Below are 22,822 nucleotides of genomic sequence, written 5' to 3'. Positions count from 1 at the left end.
GCAGGATACAGACCGCCCAAAAAGGGTGTTCTCCTGCTGCCTTGGTTTGCTGCATGAAGGAGCCGCAGCAGACAAACCGTGCGGCTCCCTCCTGCAGCAAAAAGAACCGGCAAAAAGCGGGTTCTTTCTGCGATGCGGTTGTGATGCCGCAAGGTGCCAATGGTACACTTGCAGTGTCACAAAGGCGCCGGGACGTGCAGACGCTAGGCGTCCATCACGTCAAAATGGCAGCACCCGTATGTACAGGGTGCTGCCATTTTGACACCCTCGTCACGTGCGAGGGGCAAGTCGCGTCTGGAAGTGCCGCCCCTCGCACATAACAACGGCGCCCCATAGAGTCCATCTGTACAGCGCCAGAGTGAGGTTTGCCATGGCCTTGCCCTGAGGAGGCTGACAGAGTGTGACTTGCTTGAGGTCACCCAATAGGCAGGGAATAGAACCCTGGTCTCCAGAGTCCTAGTCCAACACACAAAACACACAAAGCTATATACCAACCTTCTATCCATGAAGAATGCCAAAATGTCCTCCATTTTGAGCATGACTGAGAAACATGAATTTATATTGTTTTTTATTGATGTTTTTGGCTTTTAGTTGGTCGTGTCCTGCATTTTTTGACCATCCTACAATTTGTCCTACATCATGTCCTACATTTTTCTTACACTTTGAGGGGCTACCTGGGGCAGGGGCAAAATATTTCTCACCTAGGGTGGCCAAATATCTAGAGCCGGCCCTGGATGTATGTGATAAAATTGCCTCCCTCTCCTTCCAGTGGGTGTGATAGACATTTTGAGGGGAAAAAAATTCAGAAACCTTGGGGGCTGGGGTTCTTGGAGCCTCAGTGACAGCCTTACTTTCCCTACCCTTCTTTCATAGCATGGAAGGGAATGCTTTGGTTCACAGTTTCTTCCATGAGTTCCTGGCCAAACAATGCAATTCTCTCTCTGTGGGGACACCAACTGAAACAAAAGCATGTCACTGCCTATTCAAACCTGGTGACCCAGGACATGAATGAACTGCAAGTGGCATAGAAGAACCACTGAGCCTGTGGTAAGAATAGTTGCCCTTTTAGGCTAGGATTCCAGGATAGATATGTATACTGTGCTATGGAGCTATGGCTAAGTTCCCCTTTGAACTGCTCAATGGGAAACAAGGAGAGGAGATCTTTATATTCTGGCATCCTTAGTTATTCAGTCCCTTGGTTATTATGATAGTTCTTGTTTTAGGAATTGTGTTCTCCTTCTCACTCTGCGAAAGAAAGTCCAGTTTTACAAATTTGTGTTTTTATCAGCCCCTCCTCATGTAACTTTCACTTTGGTTTGACTTGCAGACATTTAAAAAGTGATTCAGGGGCTGTGCAGACTGCCCCTGAAAGGATGGCCTGCAGCCACCTCCCTGTTTGCCAGATTATGGCAGTGGCAACATCATGCCATGAGCCTGATCTGGCCTTTCCATGGTGCAAAAAAGGAAGTGCAAAAAGGAACTCCTTTTGTGCCCTGTAAAGGGCAACGTAGCCTTTGGTCCCACAGCTTTACAGAGCTCCTTTGGTGCTGCATCATCTAAACACAGCGCCAGAGGAGTGCTGTGATGCTACGCGCCATGTTGTGTGGCGCACGGCATCACGCTGCCATGGGGGCAGAATGGGGCATGCGTCGTGTGGACGCCATGCCCCAACTCTGCCCCAGGCCAGCCTTAATGGCTGGTCTGCACAGGCTCTCACTTTCTGGGTGTGAAAAACATTAGCTGCAGTTTTCTGCAGTTGAAATACTGTTGGTGGCACAGATGGTGATCAAACTGATTTTTTTCTTCTGTTCAGGTGTAACCTAAGTCCAAGCAGAGATAGGGAAGTTAATTTTAAAAAATAATTCATCCCCATTCCTGGTTACTTTCTTTGTAAATCGTCTGTTACCAATGTTTATTTATAATGCTAAGAAGCAAATAACTTGTTAATTGTTGTACTGCTTTGTAATTTTCTGTTACTTTTATTAGTAGTATTTTTGGAAAGAGAAAACATTAAGACTGATATGAGAGTGGCATAAAACTTGAAAATGTATGTCAAAATGTCTCTAAAGCCCAAAACAGGTGGGCAAAACAACGCAGCTTCAAGCTGCTTTGGGGGCATGCTGTTTACATGACACACACCCCGAATGTGCCCTGAAACTGCACTGAGGCTGCTTTAACAAAAAGAACTGGGCCAAGAAGGAACGGATAGAATCTGCTTCTTCCGGCAGCTTGGTCCAAGACTGTGGTGGTGGCCTGGATTGGGACCAGGCACATGCGGTTGCTGCAGTCCCGGCTTCTGTTTAGGGCCTAAGTAACTTTTGGACCCCAAGAGGTAACTCACTAGAAGTAATTATGCCATGTGTAACTCATTACTTCCATGTTCTGAGATCAAAAATGTTTATTTAATGAGCCAATAATGCAACAATTCTAATGAAATAATTTCAAAAACACTTAGGAGAAGATTTTTGTCTTGTAAAGGAGCCCTGGTGGTGCTGTGATTAAATGCCAGTACTGCAGCCACTCACTCACAGCCACAAGGTTGTGAGTTCAATTCTAGCCAGGGGCTCCAGGGTTGACTCAGGTCAGCATCCTTCCAAGGTCACGAAAATGACTACCCAGTTTGTTGGGGGCAATTAGCTTACACATTGTAAACTGCTTAGAGACTGCTTAGTTCAGTATGAAGCAGTATAGAAATGTAACTGCTATTATCTAAATGGCCAAAACAAAGTCTAGAAAAATTATGTTTTTGGATGACAACTTCCAGAGACTCCTTAGTTCAAGCAGTATAGAAATGTAACTGCTATTGCTCTGCTATTATCTAAATGGCCAAAACAAAGTCTAGAAAAATTATGTTTTTGGATGACAACTTCCAGAATCTGCCAGCCAACCCGGCCAGAGGCTGAGGATTCTGGGAGTCTTCTTTCCTTTCCTTTCCTTTCCTTTCCTTTCCTTTCCTTTCCTTTCCTTTGACTGCTTCCATGGATGGTCCAAGGAACTTGGGTGTGGGGAAAAGCAGTCCCCTATGGGACTTAAAATAGTTACAAAGCCTTTTCTAACCAAACAACATGTAAGAGAAACGAATTTTTAAAAATTCACACATGGGCAAAATCTGCATTAAAAACTTTTTTTTAAAAAAAGTTTCTTTTTAAAAACCTTTTAAACCTTTCTAAAATGTAGAAGTTCCCAAAATGAATTAGGCACAGGCAAGCTGTGTTGCATGTCATCAGTGATGACTATCCTGGAAAGTGGTGGCCTCCTCTTTACTGGAGGTTTTTAAGCAGAGCTTAGATTTGTTATGGTCATAGATGCCTTCACTGTGAATTTCTTACCTTTTCAGTGATTTGGACCATGTGATCATTGGGATCACTTCCATTTCTGCAGTACTTAGGTTTCTCAGATTTCAAAAAATTCCTAAGCTTTCCAGGGAGCAAACGTACACCTTTCAGAGTCCTAGAGCAAGTCTGGAAAGCATGTACCCAACTAGATTTTGCTGGACTGCATCTTCCATCAACTTCGCTCAGATCAAACTAGTACTGGTATCTTGAATTACAGCTCTCAGGCTTTCCCAAGCAGCATGCCTATTGTTTGAGGATTAGGGGAGTACAAAAAGGCCAATGTAGTCGTTGCAGTCTTCTTCTTCTCCTCCTCCTCCTCTCTCTCTCTCTCTCTCTCTCTCTCTCTCTCAATCTCTCTCTCTCTCTAGACATAGTTAAGAAATGAAAAAAGTCTATTTTCTGTGTTTGTTTTGTAGAAGCCCAGCTGAAATTGCCCTTCAGAAAGAAATAGACCAACTGAACGATGAACTAAAAGCTGTCAAGTGTGACCACAAGAAGGTGAATAACTAGCAGATGCTGTTCAACTTTGGCAGTCTGAAGTGTCACAAACTTCTGCAAGCACAACAAACTGAGATCCTGAAAATTGGACCAGACTATAGCCAAAAGTCTTGTGGAAACCCTTTGTTATTTTTACACAAGGTGTTGATTTGAGGAAAATAGTATTGGATTGATGTTTTTTGGGGGGAGAGATTTGTTTTGTTTTATTTATTATCCTGAAACCAGCGCTTAGATGCTAGGGAGTGGCATCACAAGGGAGTACCATTAAGCACTTGTTACCCCCCCCCCCAAAAAAAGTATGCCAGGTAATGATGTCACTTTAATGAATTGCCTTGGAGCTCTGAGGCACCCCCCTTTTTATGTGATCCCCCCAATCTGAAATTGTGCAGTTCAGGCACAGGTTATCCGGCTCACTGAGAACTAATCTATAATTGTTCCTTTCTTTCTGAGCAAAGGAACAGTGAAGCATGATGTATGTGATAGCAAACTGAATAATTATATGGGTAACTGGTAATAAGAGATTCTAGATTTATTAATCCAGATGGAAAGGATTGAATATTTTATTCACCTTGTTGAAATTTTAAGTGTATTCATAGACCAAATCATCACTCATTTTCTGGATTTGTGTGAAATTTAAGTGCACAGTCCTGCACACACTCCAGTTAATTCAGTGAGACTTGTTTGTGTATGAATGTATATGTGTTGACCCTATTTGGTTTATTGCATAATAAGATCATATGATGATAATGTTCTGAAGTCTTGAGTTCAAGAACTCAAGAAAGGTATGATGTGATCCTGCAGGTTCATCTTGGTTGCCAGGAACAGTTATATTTTACATGAGTGTAATATTGCAAAATAATTATAATTTTAAAATAAGCATTACCCTTGGAAGAATTTTTAAGAGAGGAGTACTGCCAGGAAAAAAGAGAACTACTTTTATTATCAAAGCTCTTATTTAAATATCTTGCCCCATCTTTTTTATTTTTCCTTTTGAAAAGGAGATACAAGAGCTGGAAAATCATCTCACAAAATCAAGATTGCATGTCCTGCAATTGGAGCAGGCAGTGAGGACACTGTCAGCAAAGTCAGACTCCACAATTTCAGAAGATAGATCAAAAGTAGCAAATGAGATTTTTGAGGTAGGAGCTAAAATGTATACAGAACTGTAAATAAATACATTCTAAATAAATGCACTATTTTACATTTAATAACTATAGTTTTATTCATAAACATAGATATACAGTAGACATAAAACAATTGATATATTCTTGCATGCAATTGCTGGCATGGGCTTGGGCTAGATAATTGTTTTGGGGAAATGGTGGAAGCAGCAAACAGAGACAGTCTTTCACTCTTCTAGTGTCTCTGGTCAAACAGGTTTTTGAAGCAAGAACTGTATACAAACTGCATGCAACAATGGCTCTACTATTCCACTTAGAATTGTTGGGTGAAATCCACTGATATCCTTCTGCCAAAAGAATTGACAAAACAACTTCCCCACCCCATTGTATGATGCTGGATGAACCCATGGTCTGTTTCCAGACATAGACTGAATTTCTACTAGTACAGTTGCTGTAGGCTATATTTCAGAGGAAGGAACTGGCAAACCACCTCTGAGTATTCCTTGCCTTAAAAAAAAGCCATGAAATGCTTGAAGTCACCATAAGTTAACAAACAACCTGAAGATGCACACACATTCACACACAGGTGCTTACCTACTAAATGTATTTGTTTCTCTAGCATGAATACTATCAAGGCAGTTTACTGTGGAACTAGATTTTGTAGCTTTGCTAGCATTTCTGAATTCAGTTATTATGACAAACATCTCTATTGATGTTATCACACAGGAGGAATGTCTCTCAATTTCAAAAGAAAAGAAAGTAGGGCCAATTCAGAAATGAACACAAGTACGTGGATGGTTATCACACCACAGAAGAACACAGCTTCGTAGTCTAGAATTCAAATTAGTATCCCTCCACATGCGTAGTGAGCACAGAATTGGATCATGACCTTTTTACACTTCCGGCGGGACATGCTTCTGGTTTCCATGGTTTTGCCTTGTTTCACGTTATTTGTTCATTCATTACCCTTTATATCACGTTATTTAGGCAGTTTACATTGTTTGTTCATTCATTATCCCTTATTTCACATTATTTAGGAAATTCACCAGTTCAAAACCAGTCTAAAGCAACCTTGTGCTTGGTTTGAACATTGGACTATGTCTCTAGAAGGCAGGGATCGAATCCCACTGAGGGACGTGGTGCAAGTCACACTCTCTCAGCCTCTTCAGAAAAAGACAATGGCAAACCCCATCTGAATAAACCTGCCATGAAAACCCTGTGACAGAGTCGCATGAGAGAAAGAGAGAGCCCTAGCCAATCCCTTCCCTCCAGTCGGAGAGGATGAGTTTGCAAAGGGAAAGAGCCGGAAAGGGCAGAGAGGAGGGAGGGAGGGAGGCAGGCAGGCTGTGTGTGTGTGTGTGTGTGTGTGTGTGTCTCTGTGGGGAGGGCTGCTTCATCCCCAAAACAGTTCCAGTAGTACTCCAAGAGGAGAGAAAAGCCCCCCACACTCAAAGGGAGGGAGGAAAGGCGGACTTTGGTGCCAGTCTTTTAACTTTTTGGGGAGACCAGAGCATTCCCTCCCCTCTGGGCAAAAGAGCTTGGGAATTGTAAGCAATCTAGGGAAGCCCAAGGAACACCTGGGGAAGGCGAGGAGGGAGTGCCGGTGGCAGCGGCATTCTATAAAGCCAGGCTTGCCTGTGACCTCTTCGTCCCGCCCCCAACTAAGGGCTCCCTCCAGACTGTTGCTGTTGTTGCTGCTGCTGCGCTGCTGCCGCAGCGACCCTATGGACTTTAAGACCCTGTGCAGCTGCACATTTCCAGGGGACGCCGCTGGCTGAATCCATCTCAGTGCCACAGCAGCGCAACTGCGCAGTGGCGCAGAAGGGACAGGGGTGGGATCTTGCTAGCTGTGTCTGCAGCAAGAGGAATGACTTGTATGGTAGTCATCCTCTGCTGCAGCGTTATTGCATTGTTGTGGGGAGATTTCTTGGGCATGGGATGTGTTCAGCTTGAAGAGGTGGCAGATGATTGTGATGGTTTAAGCAGAGCATCTATTGGAGTAGTGTGGGGCAGAGGGAGATATAGCGGTAGGAGAGTGGAGACTTATCGGAAGGGAAGATGAGATCAATACGTAATATCTATCTCTCCTTCCATCCACTCTCCTAACCAAAGAGATCTGAGGGTCAGTCCAACTGTACCACAAACCCTGTCTCTGCTCCTGTGCAATGCCAGGTCTGTAAGGAATAAGACCCACATTATTTACTACCTTATTCAGGATAAGAGCTGTGACCTGGCTTGCATTACTGAGACCTGGCTTGGGCCTGAAAGCGAAGCAGTGTAGGCACAGGCCCTTCCAGCTGGGTACTCAGTTAAGGACCAGACCAGGTTAGGTGGGCGGGGGTGGTGGTGGTGGTGTTGCCTTGATCCATAAGAACGCTCTTTCCTTGACCAGGAACCATGTCTGACAAACTGACTTTATCAAGTGTATTTACCTGACCCTGAAGGCTAGGGACAGTCTAGGGATTCTGTTGGTCTATCGGCCACCCCATGCGCTAACAGACTCCCTGGCCGAGCTGACACAACTGGTCTCGGAGCTGGTGCTAGAGTCCCCTAGGCTCCTTGTCCTGGAGGACCTCAACATCCCCGTCGAGGCCAGCAATGGTCCATCTGGTGTGGCTCGGGAGTTCATGGCTACCATGACTGCCATGGGCCTGTCCCAACTGGTCTCAGGGCCTACGCATTCTGCTGGTAATACACTCGATGTCGTCTTTTGTACGGACATGGAGATTCCGTGGGCAGAGGTAACTAATGTCTCTGCCCTGTCATGGACGGACCATTTCCTGGTCGAGGCTAGCTTCAAGGCATCTATCCAATTCCCTCCTGAGGGTGGTGGACCTATTAGGATGGTTCACCCTCGAAGGCTGATGGAACCCAAAAGGTTCCAAGAAGCCCTAGAGGGGTATATGGTTGGAACTGACGGCGATTCTGTTGATGCCCTAACACCTGGGATATAGATTTCTCCAGGGTTATACACAGTATTGCTCCCAAGCGTCCTTTCTGGCCCGCTTCCAAAAAACAACCCTGGTATACGGAAGATCTCAGGGAAAGGAAGCGGGCTGTGCAACGACTAGAGCGCAACTGGCGAAGACATCAGCACTTAGCCGATAAGGCACTCCTAGAGTCCCATTTGAAGGCCTACCGAGTGGCAATAAGTGCAGCAAAGCACTCGTTCTATGCTGCACGTATTGCATCCGCGGAGTCGCATCCGGCAGAGCTGTTCAGGGTAGTGAGGGAGCTTACTCAACTACCCCCCTCCCTGAACCCTATTCTGGAACCATCCAAAGCCTGCTGTGACGAGTTTAATAACTTCTTTGTGGATAAAAATCTCTTGGATAAGGGCTGATCTCGACGCCAGTATTTCTTCAGAATCCAGAGTAGAGGTCTCCAGAGCTTTCGTGGACTTTGTTAGACTGGATCATTTTGAGTCTGTGAGTACTGAGGAAGTGGACAAGATTCTTCGAAGTGTTAGGAAGACGACCTGCTCTCTCGATTCCTGTCCCTCATGGCTGGCAGCTGAGGGGGGGACGGCCGTAATTTTTTTGTTGTGCTGCATAATCAATTCATCTTTTGGGGAAGGGCCGTTTCCATCTAGCTTAAAATTGGCCGTTGTAAAACCACTGCTAAAAAAGCCCTCCCTAGACCCCCTGATTCGGAATAATTATCGGCCTGTTTCACTGCTGCCTTTTTGGGGGAAGGTGATCGAGAGGGCGGTTGCCTTCCAGCTTCAAGTGATCTTGGACGAAACAGATTTTCTAGACCCATTTCAAACCGGCTTCCGGGCGGGCTATGGAGTTGAGACTGCCATGGTCGCCCTGGTGGATGATCTCCGTCTGAGCATGGACAGGGGTAGCATGTCCCTGTTAGTGCTTTTGGACATCTCAGCGGCTTTCGATACCATTGACCATGATATCCTTCTGGAACGCCTGAGGGAGTTAGGTATCGGGGGCACTGCGCTCCAGTGATTCTGTTCCTACCTCTCGGGCAGATTCCAGATGGTGCAGCTGGGGGACGTGTGCTCCAATGAGAGGGCGCTTACATCTGGTGTCCCTCAAGGAGCCATTCTGTCCCCCATGCTATTCAACATTTACATGAAACTGCTGGGAGAGATCATCCGGAGACACGGGGCGTGGTGTTATCAGTACGCTGATGACACCCAAATATGTTTCTCTGTGTCTCCGACTGATGCAGTGACTAGGGATGGCATCTCTCCTCTAAATGCCTGTCGAGTCGGTAATGGGCTGGATGAGGGAAAACAGACTCAATCTGAATCCAGAGAAAACGTAAGTGCTCGTGATAGGTTTCCTGGGCCCGGGGATGGAAGTTTGTCCACCTGTCCTGAATAGGGTCACGCTTCCCCTGAAGGACTCAGTTCGCAGTCTGGGGGTGCTTCTGGATTCGTCGCTCCACCTTACATCTCAGGTGGATGCGACAGTCAGGAGCACCTGTTATCAGCTTCGGCTGATACGCCAGCTGTGACCCTACCTGGTCCAGGGGGACCTTGAAACAGTGGTACATGCTCTGGTAACCTCTCGGTTGGATTTCTGTAATGCGTCTACATGGGGCAACCTTTGTACCATGCCCAGAAGCTTCAATTAGTACAGAATATGGCAGCAAGGTTGGTCACTGGATGCTCCAGGATCAGCCATATAACACCTATCCTGCAAGATCTACATTGGCTGCTTATTAGCTTCCGGGTGCAATACAAGGTGTTGGTTATGACCTATAAAGCCCTAAATGGCTTGGGCCCAGGGTACTTGGAGGACCGCCTCTCCCCATATAATCCGCCCCGCACTCTCAGATCGGCCGGGAAGCACTTGTTAAGGGTTCCTAAGTCAAAATACACCTTGACTGCACAAAGGGCGTTTTCCATCTCGGCCCTGGAGCTTTGGAACTCTCTTCCCGATGAGCTCCGCTCCGTCACCTCTCTTGATCTCTTTAGGAAGGAACTAAAGACCTTTCTCTTCCGACAAGCTTTCCCCCATGTGTCATGACTTCATGCTTTTCTCCCCTGTTATACAATGGTCTCATTCAGCTAGTTTGTTTTTTCTGGTTTTTTATGCTGCTCGTATTTTTATAGTGTTTTAACGTAATGAGCTGTTTTTATGATGTTTATATTGTATGTTTTGTATTCTGTTTTGTATTCCCTTTTGCTTTGTTGTAACTCACTTTGATCTACCCTGGAAAAGCGGGCTATAAATAAATTATATTATTATTATTATTATTATTATTATTATTATTAATCTAAGGGTGACCGAGACATGCATTCCATACCATATTATTATTATTATTAAACTTTATTTACATAGTGCTGTAGATTTACACAGTGCTGTACATACAATAAAAAAATCAATAAAAATGAAACCTGCCAATGGTGTACATTCTACAGAATAATAACAAAATACATATAAAACAATAGATAATAACACATACCTGCCAAATTCGAATTGAACGCAACTTTGATGTGGAACAGGATTTGTAAATTCTATATTTCCCCAAATTTACACATCTCTTGGTTGACCCTGGATTGGGTTTGAATTGACTTAGTATTGACTTCGATTACGTGTAATAACCTCTTGCGCAAAAACGTGAATCCACATGATTGCACCCAGGATCACACTGCATTATCCTTCCAATTTCCCCCGCGTGATAACATCCTATGTGGCAGAATAAAATGCCTTGAGACAGCAAAAACATGTGATCAGCTATAATGATGTCTGAATTCAGAGGCCTAGCTGTGTTAGTCAGATTTACATCTGAGAAAGGAGACCAAGTCTACGAAACCTCATACTACAACTTTCACAGAGTTTCTCTCAAAGGTGCTGCAAGATCCCTTTGCATAATGATGTCTAACGCTGGAAAAAGGACTTCTGAAGTGGCCACCAAATATTATATTCTGAAGTTTCAAATAGTATTTCTTTTGCTAAATATAAGTCTTCATCCACTTCATCCTTCATCCACAAATGAACAATGTGCAGGGGTGTAGCTATTGATGTGGCGGGGGGAGGAAAATGGGGATACTGCCTTTTCAAATGAGAATTTTGTCCCTCAAATGAAATTTTATTCACACACCCACCCCCTTCTAGCATTGCAGAAAATAAGACACTGAAATTCATTTCCTATTTGTGGTGTTTGCATTCCCTTGATCACATTGCTTGCCCCTATTCTTTGGATGTCTGAACTGTATTTCTAAATGCTCATCTGAAGTTTTAAATTACTACAATGCTAGAAAACTGGAGATTGAAAGAATCTTTCACTGGAGAGGCAAAATTCTCCCTTGGGGGGCAGTGCCTTCATTTTGGCCCCCATAGCTACACCCTTGAACCAAGGATGGTATCAAAAGCATTGAGATGGAGATGCAAATCTTACAGTTACAGCAAGTTACCGTATTTCTCAGTCTCGGCCTGGTGCCCCTATCTGATGACTAATAATAGGATGGTTATATAAAAACCAAGTGAAGAAAAGCGAAAACCAGATGAAATACTTTTTAAAAAGAAACACAGAACAAAGAAGAACATCAGATCAATATTGGCAATACCATCCCATTACACCAGCAGATTGGCAGCAGCAGAATACTGATGTACATTTATTCAGGTCCTCCCGAACAGAAAGGTTTCCATCACCCAGTGTTTGAGGGAGGAGATCATAAATGGGAGGGTTTTTCCCAAACTGTGGTGCTGTGACTGAAAGACATGGTCTTTTTTACATATTCACATCCCTCGCAACAAACCTCTGTTTGTGGTGCTGAAGAACATGGACTAGACTCTAGTGTCTAGAGAAGGGGTGAGCAACTATATAAGACCACAGGGCCACATTGGGGCTGTGCAGACCGCTCCTTTTACAGCCAGATTGGGGCTGTGGCAACCACACATCGCTGCTCTGATCTGGCCTTTCTGCAGTGCAAAAAGGAGCCACAAAAGGCAGCTCTTTTTTGCACCTTGGAAAGAGCAATGTAGGTGCCAGCGCTGCAACTTTATGGCACTTTTTTGGCACTGTGTCATCCAGATGCAGCACCAGAGGAGTGCTGTGACACCATGCGCTGGTCTGGGGTGGAACCGAGGAGTGCATCATGTGGACACCATGCTCTGATTCCTTCCCCAGGCTGGCCTTTCCAGCCAGTCTGCACAACCCCATTAGACCCCAAGACCTTGAAAGACTATACTATCACTGGGGGAAAAAAAACCAAATTCTACTTCAAATGCCCTCTAGATGGTACAGGGTATATTTTACCATGTTTTCAGTTCTCCCTGGGCTATTTATGGTGCAGGAGAAGGCTTTTTTTTTTTTAAATAACAGAATGTAAATAACTTGACTTCCTGTTGTTGTTTTTTAAATTATTTTAAAAAGGCCCTACGCTGGTCCTAAATTTGGTTAAAATGTGGTAAAATGCCTTCAGTGCCATGTATAGGGCATTTGGGGGCATTTTGGAGCAAAATAATGTTGTTCCCTGGTGGGGATCACACAAGTGGTCCTCTGGGCTTCAGGCAGGCAGCCTGCAGCTGGCACTTTGCCCACACCTGAACAACAGCCTCAGATTTTGGCCTGAGTAATGAACACTTTTTGGAGGCAGTAGTCCAGATCAGAGATAGAAAGAATATTTATTTATCCCCTGGTCAAAAAACGGGAACAGTCAGGAAACCCTGTTAGGCAGACTAATAGAGTGGTGAGAATTTTATGCAATTTTCTGCCAGGGGTTGAGCATTTTGAAGTGCTGCAGGGGAAACCTTTTGCTGGAAAAAAAAATACCCTGGTTTTTTGGTGCAAATATTCTGTTCTCTGTGCAAAAAATGGCTATCTTGTACAGAAAACAGTTTCCCCCATGTGTTTTTTCCAGCAGAATAATTCTTCCGCAACCTTTTTGGGGTGTTTGGATATGGGAAGAATACTGTGGAGAAATATTTCTATTCTCCTGCAGCAAGGAGAACATTACTATAATTCTTCATGAGAGGACAAAAGCTGAGGATTTAGAATCCTAATCTAAATGTCCCCAGTTAATTAGAGCTTGAGAGGTCAATGTCAACACATTGAATTGGGCCCAGAAGCAATGTCAGCACATTGAACTGAGCCCAGAAGCAAACTGGGAACTAGTGCAGTTAGTTATGCACTGTGCAGCAAACCTCTGTGAAAAATTCAGCTGATTTGTTTTAGACAGACTGATATTTCTGAGAACCTTGTTTTGGAGCTCTCTTGTCCCTTCTCCATAGTAACATGACTTTTTCCAAGTCTTCATTTAGAAAGGTAATTACTACTTAACCAGTTTAGGACTGTAATGTAGAATAGCTATTAACACAATCAGAATTGCCTTATTCATGTATCTCTTCATGAACTGTACTTCAAGTTATGAGAAAAAGCTTATCTCCATGTCCTATCACTTAAAAAAAAACACCTCAATACACAAACAAGCTAGCCAGGTTATAGAGCAGACTAGGCTAAAAGCGTCTCCTTCACATGTGAAGATGTATTTGTTTGTTTTTGTACGTGGGGACGTTCAGACATGATTGCAGCCTGGAGTAGTACAATGAGGCACAAACATCATTGGGGATGCCGACCACTAGTAATGAGTTACTCACCCTGAAAGAGGCTTGAGAATTTTATGTGAGAAAATATTTAGGAGAGAAAGGTACTTGGGAGCCACACAGCCTCCACCTCCCTTAACAGCTGAAAAGGATTACACAGCAGAACTTGGGAAGGGTTTATTTTTTTCGGGGGGGGGGGGGGGTGCTACAACACCCAGGGGCCATGCTATCTTGGGGATTTTGGGAATGGTAGTCCCAAAGGCAACTTTCTCAGGCTCTGAAGCAAGGGCAATTTTGACAGCAAATGTTCCTGTCCTGAATATAACCCATTGCATTGTGACATTATATAGATGACAATGAAGAGAACTTGAACTGTATGTTCTAGAAACTCAAGAAGTTATTCCCTGGGGATTATGGGATGAGTAGTCCCAGCCTCTCCTGCTATCCAAAAAGAGACTCTGCAGGGAATGGATATGCCTGTTTCTGTTGCCTCCATCACCTCTACTTGCCCAGAATTACCTTCTTGATAGGGAAGGACAGTGTGGGGTGAGGAAGGGATTTGTGAGCAGTCATTGTGGGTGCAGTCTGCTTGTTAATAGCAGACTGTGTTTGTCAGTGTTATGAAGTTAACCTGAGGGTGGGTGCTCCCTTGTATAAGCTACCCTATGGCAATGTCACAACACGTGACCCCCAACAGGGCTCTTAGTAGACAATTTTCTCTGATTTAATTTCCTTCACTGACTGCACACTTCAAATGTCTATCAAGTCTCCTCCTTTTCTTGCCTGGCTTTGATAGAGCCACTTAATTTTTTTTTTTAAAAAAACTCATTTAGCTTATTCAGTTGGCTTATGTAAGTTCTCATCTAGCCATATTTCAGTCATTATTATAATTAAACTTAGTAAGAACTATGGCATAAGGAGAAAGGAGTATGGGATGAGCTTAATTGAAATCCTCCAAGATTGCAGGCTCAGATGTGTACAAAAGCCTGCAATGTCACTAAGCACTGAGCACCTGATCGAGGGCACAGAGGTGCTTTTGCTTTGCTTTCCCTCAGTCTGCTGCTGCCCTCTCCCATTTCTACGTCAGCCACTTTGCTGCTCCACATACATCTCTCTGGCTCCCTGGAAGGAAACAATGAAGTAATTGCTTTTGACAGGGTGCTGTTCTTCTTTGATTTGATTGCACACCTTCCCTAACCTTTCCTGTTAAGCTGCTGCTATGGTGCTGCTAAAACTCTCCTCCAGGCTCTGAGTGACTGACATTTCTGAGGGACAAAAGCTTCAGCCTGTCCCTGGAACTTTCCTTCAGTTCTCACAGAGGCTTTGCAAGCCTCACTGTTGCCCAGGCAGACAGGGGCAACAAGGAAGAATTATTGACTGGTAGACACCTCATAACTTTGTGCCTCGTGGAATCTGTCTGGGTTGATCCAAGACAGTTTGCTGCTTGAAGCAATGGATAAGATGAAACCCTCACAAAAATTCCCATTCCCTTGGTGGAAGATGTCCACTGGCAATTTAATTTCATTTCAGTCCTAATGGTGGGACTGTGTCTTTTACAACACATGAGACTAGCAGGCTATTTTAGGAGGGGTGTGGCAGGCTGTATAACATACACAACATGTCCTTTCAGTCTCCAGCTACTTGAAGCTACCTGCTTCACTCTGCCTGATGACCAGGCTAACCCTCCCATGTATCAGCATCTTGACAGCCTTGAATGAACTGAGCTGGTTTCCAGTCTATTGTCAAAAAAAACTTGAGTGTGTGTTTTATCCTTGAAAACAACCTAGGACCAGGAAACGTGGAGGATTTCCTTCTCTTGCATGAATATTCCCAAGTAAGAATTCAAAGACATAGTTACATTTGGACCAGTACACAAAGGGATTCTGGCACCTTTGAGACTAACTGAAAGAAAGAAGATTGTAGCATAAACTTCTGTAGACTTAGGAGCTTATTGCTCAGCATTTTAAACCGGTTATGGGATGCTCACCATGGGGAAACTCATCTGAAACCAAGCCTGATGTCTCTTCTGAACATAGTTAATGGATTTTTATTTCCTCAGGCCTTTTAAAACTCTACAGTATTTTGATCTGATGCTTTTTCTGGTTTTATGCTAAGGCTGTTCTTGGTCCTGTTGGCAGTAATTTAATTTTCTACTGGTTTGGATATTATTGTTGTGTTTTGATTTATTGTAAAGTGCAAATCAGTGTAGTTGTCAGGTAAAATAAAATTCGATTGACAGGGAGCTGGTTGACTTGAGAATAGAGCAGCTTATGTGAGCAATCCACTTTGCATAAATAGTATAACAGGGGAGGAACAAACCCTCACAAAATCATGTTTCCACTTCTTTGAAGGCAAGAAACAGAAGTATATTTTTTAAAATAAAAAATAAAAAAAGGGCAGCAATCTTTCTTCAAGTGCATGCCTTCCCCGATACACTGCTGTTGCAGGTACATCATTGATGTGTGGTGAGTCTTCTCCCACCCCCTCAGGTCAGCCACCAGAGTCATTATCAAAGCAGACTTTCTGTCTACCATCTCATTACATATCTTTGGTCGACCAGCACTTAGTAATTCTGATGTATTTCCAGCTCATGTAAGGATGTTTTTAAATGATTCTCTGTGTACATACAGACAGAAATAATAATCTATATCAGAATGGGAAATTTCTCTTCCCTCCCTCACCCCTGCCTTACCCCACACAGTCAGGATTAGAGAAAGGATTTAGTAAGGCCAACAGAAGACATAACTTAGAGGAAGGGTGGGAAAAAAATTAGCCTACATGTTGTGGCCTACAACTTCCATTAGCCCTATTCAGCATGGCTAAAGGTAGGGATTGTGGGTGCTGCAGTCTGAAATATTTGAAGGACCAAAGGTCCTTCATCTCTAGCATAGGATAGTATAGCTGGTTTGAGGGATGGAATGACTGACTGGTTAGCAACAACAAAAAATCCTGTCCCAGAGCACAGAGAGAGGATATACTGCTACATTTTGCTGTGGTTATCACTTATAAGTATCCAGGATCAGTCATGCTAAGCCATCTCCAAAGTCCATCTGTCTGTTCCAATGTGCTGTTTCCTCCAGTGGCCAGCAAGTTGCCTTTTCCACATGTAGGGAGGTGAACTGGCACAATTTAAGTTAAATAGATGAATGATGTATGTTTGCTTCTAAACCCTGGGTACAGTTAAAACATACTTGGTATTTCAAACCTGGAAACTATTTCCAGATGTATCTACAATACAAGAAACACTGTCCTTTAACTTTTTAAAATGAATTATTTTGTACTTTTTTATTGTTCTTCCTTTCTTCCATACTCTCACTCCCACATACTTTCTTAGTGCAGAGATATTGCTTCCAAAGTGCCAAATGAAATCATTTTCTTTAGCAAACCAAGCACCCAACAGGTCTGCAAGACCTACTCCTCTCCTCTTCCCACACCTCATTTCCAGTTTTGGACCTAACTGCAGTAAGTGTGCTTTCTGCCTTGAAACTGTTGTTGGCTGGCTGCCTGGTTTTGACTAACCTCTATGTATATGGGCATGCCTTCAAGTTGCCTGTGGACTTATGGTAACCTCATGAATTGAAGAGGTTTTCGTAGTTAAAGAATACTCAGTAGTGGTTTGCCATTCTCTGAAACAGCCTGAAGTAGTAGGTGGTGGTCCCTGGGCCACTGCCAGTCTCCAAGCTGCTGACTGCCAGTCCCAGCAGAGTTTTCAGGAAAGGAAGAACCAATTGTATCCAATGGGCACAAATATGGTGCCAGTTTCTGGTATATTGGGGAAAAAATAATAGCACTAGCCTACAGCACCTGGTATTCCTTGGTGGTCCCTCATCAAAGTACAAACCCAGACTGACCATGCTTAGTTTTTTAGATACAATGGAATCTGGTGCCTTCAAGGTATTTAGGCTGTTTTTGACAAATCCATAGTTTTCAACAAACTGTGTTTGGAAACCATTATTAGCAATAAACATAGAGTACTGTATATAGGGTTGCCATACCTGAAGACCTCCAAACCGGGACAAATGTAGGACAAGGTTTAAAAATGTATGACCTTTTTTTTAAATTTCCTGGCCAGGAAATTAAAAAAAGGTCCTACATTCTTAAACCTTGTCCTCCTCCCTGGCTTGGGAGGAAGCCTGGGCCTCCTCTCAGGCCAGGAAGGGGCGCGGGGGGCGCACATCATCGTGGCCATCGCCGCGGTGGCAAGCCGCCTCCTCCTCCTCCCAGGCCTCGGCAAAGCCTTGGAGGACTCCGCCATTGCGGAGCCGCCTCCAAGACCTCGCTGGGGCCTGGGAAAGAGCGTCTCCGCGGCCGGAGCTCCGACTGCGGAGAGCACTCCCAGGCCTCAGCGAGGCCTTGGAAGACCCCGTGGCATCCACGGGGGCAGAGGTGGCCGCGGGTGGTGCCGTCCCGGTTTTGGTGCCAAACCAGACCGGGACCGGGATGGCACCACCCAAACAGGGAATGTCCCGCCTACAGGCGGGATATGGCATCCCTAACTGTATATCAAACTGTGAAAGACAGGGGAGGGGTCTCCTAAGTGGTTCAGGGTACCAAACCATTGGTGAGCAGGCAGTATTATATCAGCATTGCCCTTGTAAACTACCCCCCCCCCCCAGATGCCTTCCATCTTACAGACATTTCCAGTTTAGGGTGGAAATACAGGACTCATGGCTGTATGAGTGGAATGTCCAAGGGAGCCTTCCCCAGTGTTATGCTTTTCAGATGCATTGGACTGCAATTCCGGAGTGTGTGGGGGGGGGGGGTTACTTTTTGGACTACAACTCTCACACTTGCCTCACCAGTATGATCACTGATCCTGCTAGCTGGGGCTGCAGGTGGGGGGAAATGAATACCCTGAAGGCACCAAATCCCTTTTGAACTTGAAAGTTAAGCAGTTTCAGGCCTAGTTAGTTCTAGGAAGGAAGGGAATATCAGATTCAGAGGAAGGCAATAACAACCACCTCTTTGTATTCCTTGCCTAAGAAAACCCTATATGGGATTTTCATAAATTGACAGCCAGTTTAAAGGTACAGTACATGGGCATGCATGCACTTGTGCCCATGCATACACACAGGAAAAATGACGGAGCACCTAAAAATGGAAACGTTCAAAGCACTGATCATTTTTGAACTAGGACCTTGACAGCGGAAGTTGATGGTAGTTTCAGCCAAAATATCCAGAGGAAACTACATCAGGGAAAGCTACAGGAAATAACTCAAATTAGTAAAAGTGTGGAGTATATGCACAGCAAGGCCCCATTATTAATAATGATCCATGTTCAGGTGAGAGTGAGTCAAACTTGAGAAAAAATGTATCACTCCCCTTGCACTAGAATGATACTAACACAACTTGAAGAAATAATACAGCTTGACACCACTTTAACTTCCCTGGTTCAATGCCATGCAATTCTAGGACCTGTAGTTTGTTGTGACACCAGAACTCTCTGTCAGAGAAGGCTAAATGTCTCACAAAACAACAGTTCCCAGAAATCCATAGCAATGAACCATGACAGTTAGAATGGTGTCAAATTTAATTATTTCTGCAATGTGGATGCAGCCATAAATGGCTCTTTCTGTCACAATGAGTGGCTCCAGTTAGGATGCAACAAGCATAGCTACAGTTAGCAAATGAGTGAGTTGCCCATGTAGGCAGTTTGTGCTCCCTGTGTGCGAACAAACAGCCGAGCAGACATTAGTTAAGTTCTGAATTACCCCCTCCTCACTCAAAGAACTGGAATTCCAAAGGGGCAAAGCAAAACTGGCAAAGAGAACTGGCAAAACTCCAGTGCTATTAGGGAAAACTGCTTGTGGGATTGCAGCCATGGCATGTCCAGCAGGCATCTCTCTCTCCCGCCTGTAATCCAGGACATGATAGAAAGTATGGCCATGAAATGGAGCAAGGGGAAATCCATTGTGTTGGTTTTGTGCTGAAATCCATTGTACTACTTACCTTCCTCTTCAAGTCATATGTAAATTTATAAGTACAAAGCTCTGCTCAGAAAATAATCTACTGAAAAGTTATCCAGACAAAACTTGCCTATTTCATCTGTGCAGTGAAAATATTTATGAATTAGATCTCATTCTCTCACTCTCTCTCTCTCACACACACACACACAAACACACACACACACATCCATCCAAAACCCACATGGCTCAGGTTAGTAATTCTATGCTTTGCTAATTCACAGAGAAAATAAATTAATCTGGGACAGCCTTCATCAACCTGCCACTTTCCCAAAATGTTGAGTATAGCTCCCATCACCCCCAGTCAAGCAAGAATAAATGTAACGTATGTCTCAAAGACATATGTCACAAAGATTCCTCATAGCACACTTTTTCTGTGATTAAAAGGGAAATTGCGCAAGAATTTATTTATTTATTTTAAGTATTTCTGTATCGCCTCCCAGCCCACAAGGACTCCCAAGGTGATGAACAAATAAAAACCAATTAAGACAATACAAAGTTTAAAACATTTTAAAAACACATTAGGCTACTTTTTAAAGATGCCTAAAAACAGGGTGAAACAATCCTAGGTTCCTCTTCTAATGTCAGCAAGCAGGAGAATATGAGCAGACAGATCTATTTGATCAACAAGAACAGAGAAATGGACGGGAACAGAGCTACAATCCATTCTAGGCCTTATTTATATCCATTTATGGGATTTACTTGATGGCTTTTCAAAAGAAATGAACAATATATTAGTCAGTATACTTAAATAGTCATATTTAAAACCAGCCCATTTGTTTAGAACAATTATTCATGTATTAATTGTGTCTCTATGTCAATAAATAAATAAATAAATAATAGTGGTTGTACTGAGATCTTTTGGAAATAGGGCAGGGCAGAAATACGTCAATTAACTTATTAATAAAAATGAACAATTCCATTGTTTTAGTTTAGAAGGAGATGCAAGATATTGTTATTATTCAAGTTAAGCTTTTGGAGTCTGACTGGGCAGAGGTGCAAATATTTCTGTCTGGTTTATAAGCAGAGCAACATCATGAGGCCAGTCCTTGTTTATCTATCTTATACAGTATGTAAGCAGTCAAGGCAGAGGAACAATGACACTTTGAACCCCATTGCTCAACTGAACTGGAATAGGAATTCTGGAGGAAGTCCTGGATTTATACAATTGTGTTTTTCATGTGTTGTCTCAGGATGCTTCCTTTACTTAGAGCATGGGAAAGCAGAGAGGCCACCATCACTCAGTGGTAGTAAACATGCTTTGCATGCATAGAGGGCCTGGGTTCAGCTCCCTGATAAAGACTCTTGAGCTTCAGTACCACCAGCTGCAGCAAGTGGCACTGGGCTGGAAAATAGTCTGATTCAGAACAAGGCAGAACAAATTAATTCAAACCACATTTTCTGCTTTCTCTGGCTACATATTAGGTTGGTTATGGCATCCTTCGCTTCAAAAGCAAATGCCTTACTACTGTGACCTGTTTCATTTAAAAGCAGGGGTTAGAATCAAGCGGGCTTCCATATCTTGTTTGACTGCAATCAAACTTCCCCATTTGATAACATACCCAATGGTGGGAATTTCAGTCCAACAAGTTCTGGAGAATGGCATGATTCCCACCTGTGGTCTAAACCTTTCTTGACCCAACATGTGCTCCTCATTCCCTAGAGTCCTAAGATAACTTGTTCTCAGCAACTCCCTCTTTCTTGCCCTCTCTCACACTTTGTATTGGTATTAGTATTCTTTACCCCTCCCTCCTGCCTTCTCTCCACATTACATGAGGTGGTGGTTGCTATCCACCCAGTTCAGTCAATTTTAAAGTAGAAAACACAATTGCAAGATCTGACCATTAGAGGGTGCACACTGTCCATCATATGTTTTATCTTTCACCCCTCCTTTTGAGAAAACTGAGAAGTTCAGGGTGTTAGATATTTCTTAGTATGTTCACATATGTTCCATGAATCCTTGTTTGTTTCATTGTATAATATGCCTCATTGAAAATACTTTCGGTCTTTAAGCAGACAAAAATACAGATAACTCTAGTCACATGACGGTTAGGAAAAATATGAACTTGAGTATTTATTGCTTTTAAAAATAGTCAAGCCTGAACTCGCACTAGAAGCTAAAATGACTAAACTGAGACTATTGTAGTTTGAACATATTATGAGATGATGTGACTCATAGGAAAAAATTATAATGAGTGGAAAGCAGTAGTAAAAGTAGGCAGTGGGGAGATGACACTGCAACTGTATTGATTCAGTCAAGGTCTTGAATTTGCAAGACCTGAGTAAGGCTGTTGATGACCAGGGACCTTGGAGCATTCACAGGATGGTCACAAGTCAAAGGCGACTTGATGGTGAACAAAAATAATAATGTCATATTTTACTGAATGATGATACCTCATCCTGCACCATATAATTTATTTTCAGCTGCAGCTAAGTAAGCCTTTTTTCTCTGACCTAGCTCATGTCCTGAAGTGACATTATCTTTGACATCTTTTTTCCCTGCCTCTTATGGTAGACTTTCCTTCTACTTCTGCCTCCCCCTTCCTCCTCCCAAAAGTAGAGAAACGTATTTTGTTCCATTGTGGTTTTTAAAAAGCTTTTAAATTTTTTTAAAAGGAGATCTACATTTTTAAATTTTTAATGGTCCCGGACTAAGGATTATTCCTGGTGCCACTTCCTCAGTGCCACTCTAAAGCATATACACCAGGACAGATAGGTGACCAGAAGGCAGGTTACCTGAGAAGATTGGCCATGTGTGGAAAGAACATGTTCAGTACTATGGGCTATTTTTAAAGGAAATAACACAGAACTCTTAATATTAAGTTTGTTCAATTCAACTGCAATTTATGGCGACCCTATCCTAAGGTTTTGTTGGCAAGATTTACTCAGAGGGGATTTGCCTTTGCCTTCCTCTGAGGCTAAGAGTGTGTGACTTGCCTAAGGCAGTGAGTTTCCATTACTAAGCAGGGAATTGAACTCTGGTCTCCTGGAGTTCTAGTCCCATATTCAGAAGCACAATTTTGGTTGCTGCATTCACTGCTTGAAAAGGATAGGAAAATGGCAGCTAAAATTATCACATCTTCCTTGTAAGGAACACATTGTGCATTCATAAGGATGGCATCTTGCCTCTGAATACCTGCCTTGGGTCGGTAATGGGCTGGATGAGGGAAAACAAGCTCAAGTTGAATCCAGAGAAAATGGACATACTAGTGATAGGTACCCCTGGTCCAGGGAAGGAGATTTGCCACCTGGTCCTGGACGGGGTCATACTTTCCCTGAAGGATGAGGTTCACAGCTTAGGCGTGCTCCTGGATTCATCTTTACAATTGTCATCTCAGGTGGAGGCAATATCCAGATGTGCTTGGTGCCAACTTCGATTGATACGCCAGCTG

The 22,822-nt window shown here is 43.5% G+C and overlaps 1 protein-coding gene across 1 annotated transcript in view; it reads left to right on the top strand.

Annotated features, from left to right (window-relative positions):
• LMNTD2 (lamin tail domain containing 2) overlaps nucleotides 1-22,822 on the top strand; it is a 63,490-nt gene that overhangs the window by 5,533 nt on the left and 35,135 nt on the right. The window contains exons 3-4 of the mRNA XM_089523093.1: nucleotides 3,752-3,833; nucleotides 4,832-4,972. Of these exons, the coding sequence (XP_089379219.1) occupies nucleotides 3,752-3,833; nucleotides 4,832-4,972 (223 nt within the window). The remainder of the gene's footprint in view (nucleotides 1-3,751; nucleotides 3,834-4,831; nucleotides 4,973-22,822) is intronic.

Source organism: Sceloporus occidentalis, unplaced genomic scaffold (assembly GCF_023333645.1).
Source record: "Sceloporus occidentalis isolate IW3139 unplaced genomic scaffold, rSceOcc1.0.p SCAF_4, whole genome shotgun sequence".
Taxonomy (NCBI): domain Eukaryota; kingdom Metazoa; phylum Chordata; class Lepidosauria; order Squamata; family Phrynosomatidae; genus Sceloporus; species Sceloporus occidentalis.
The sequence above is the reverse complement of the archived record's forward strand: the minus strand, read 5'-3'. Positions and strand labels throughout refer to the sequence as shown.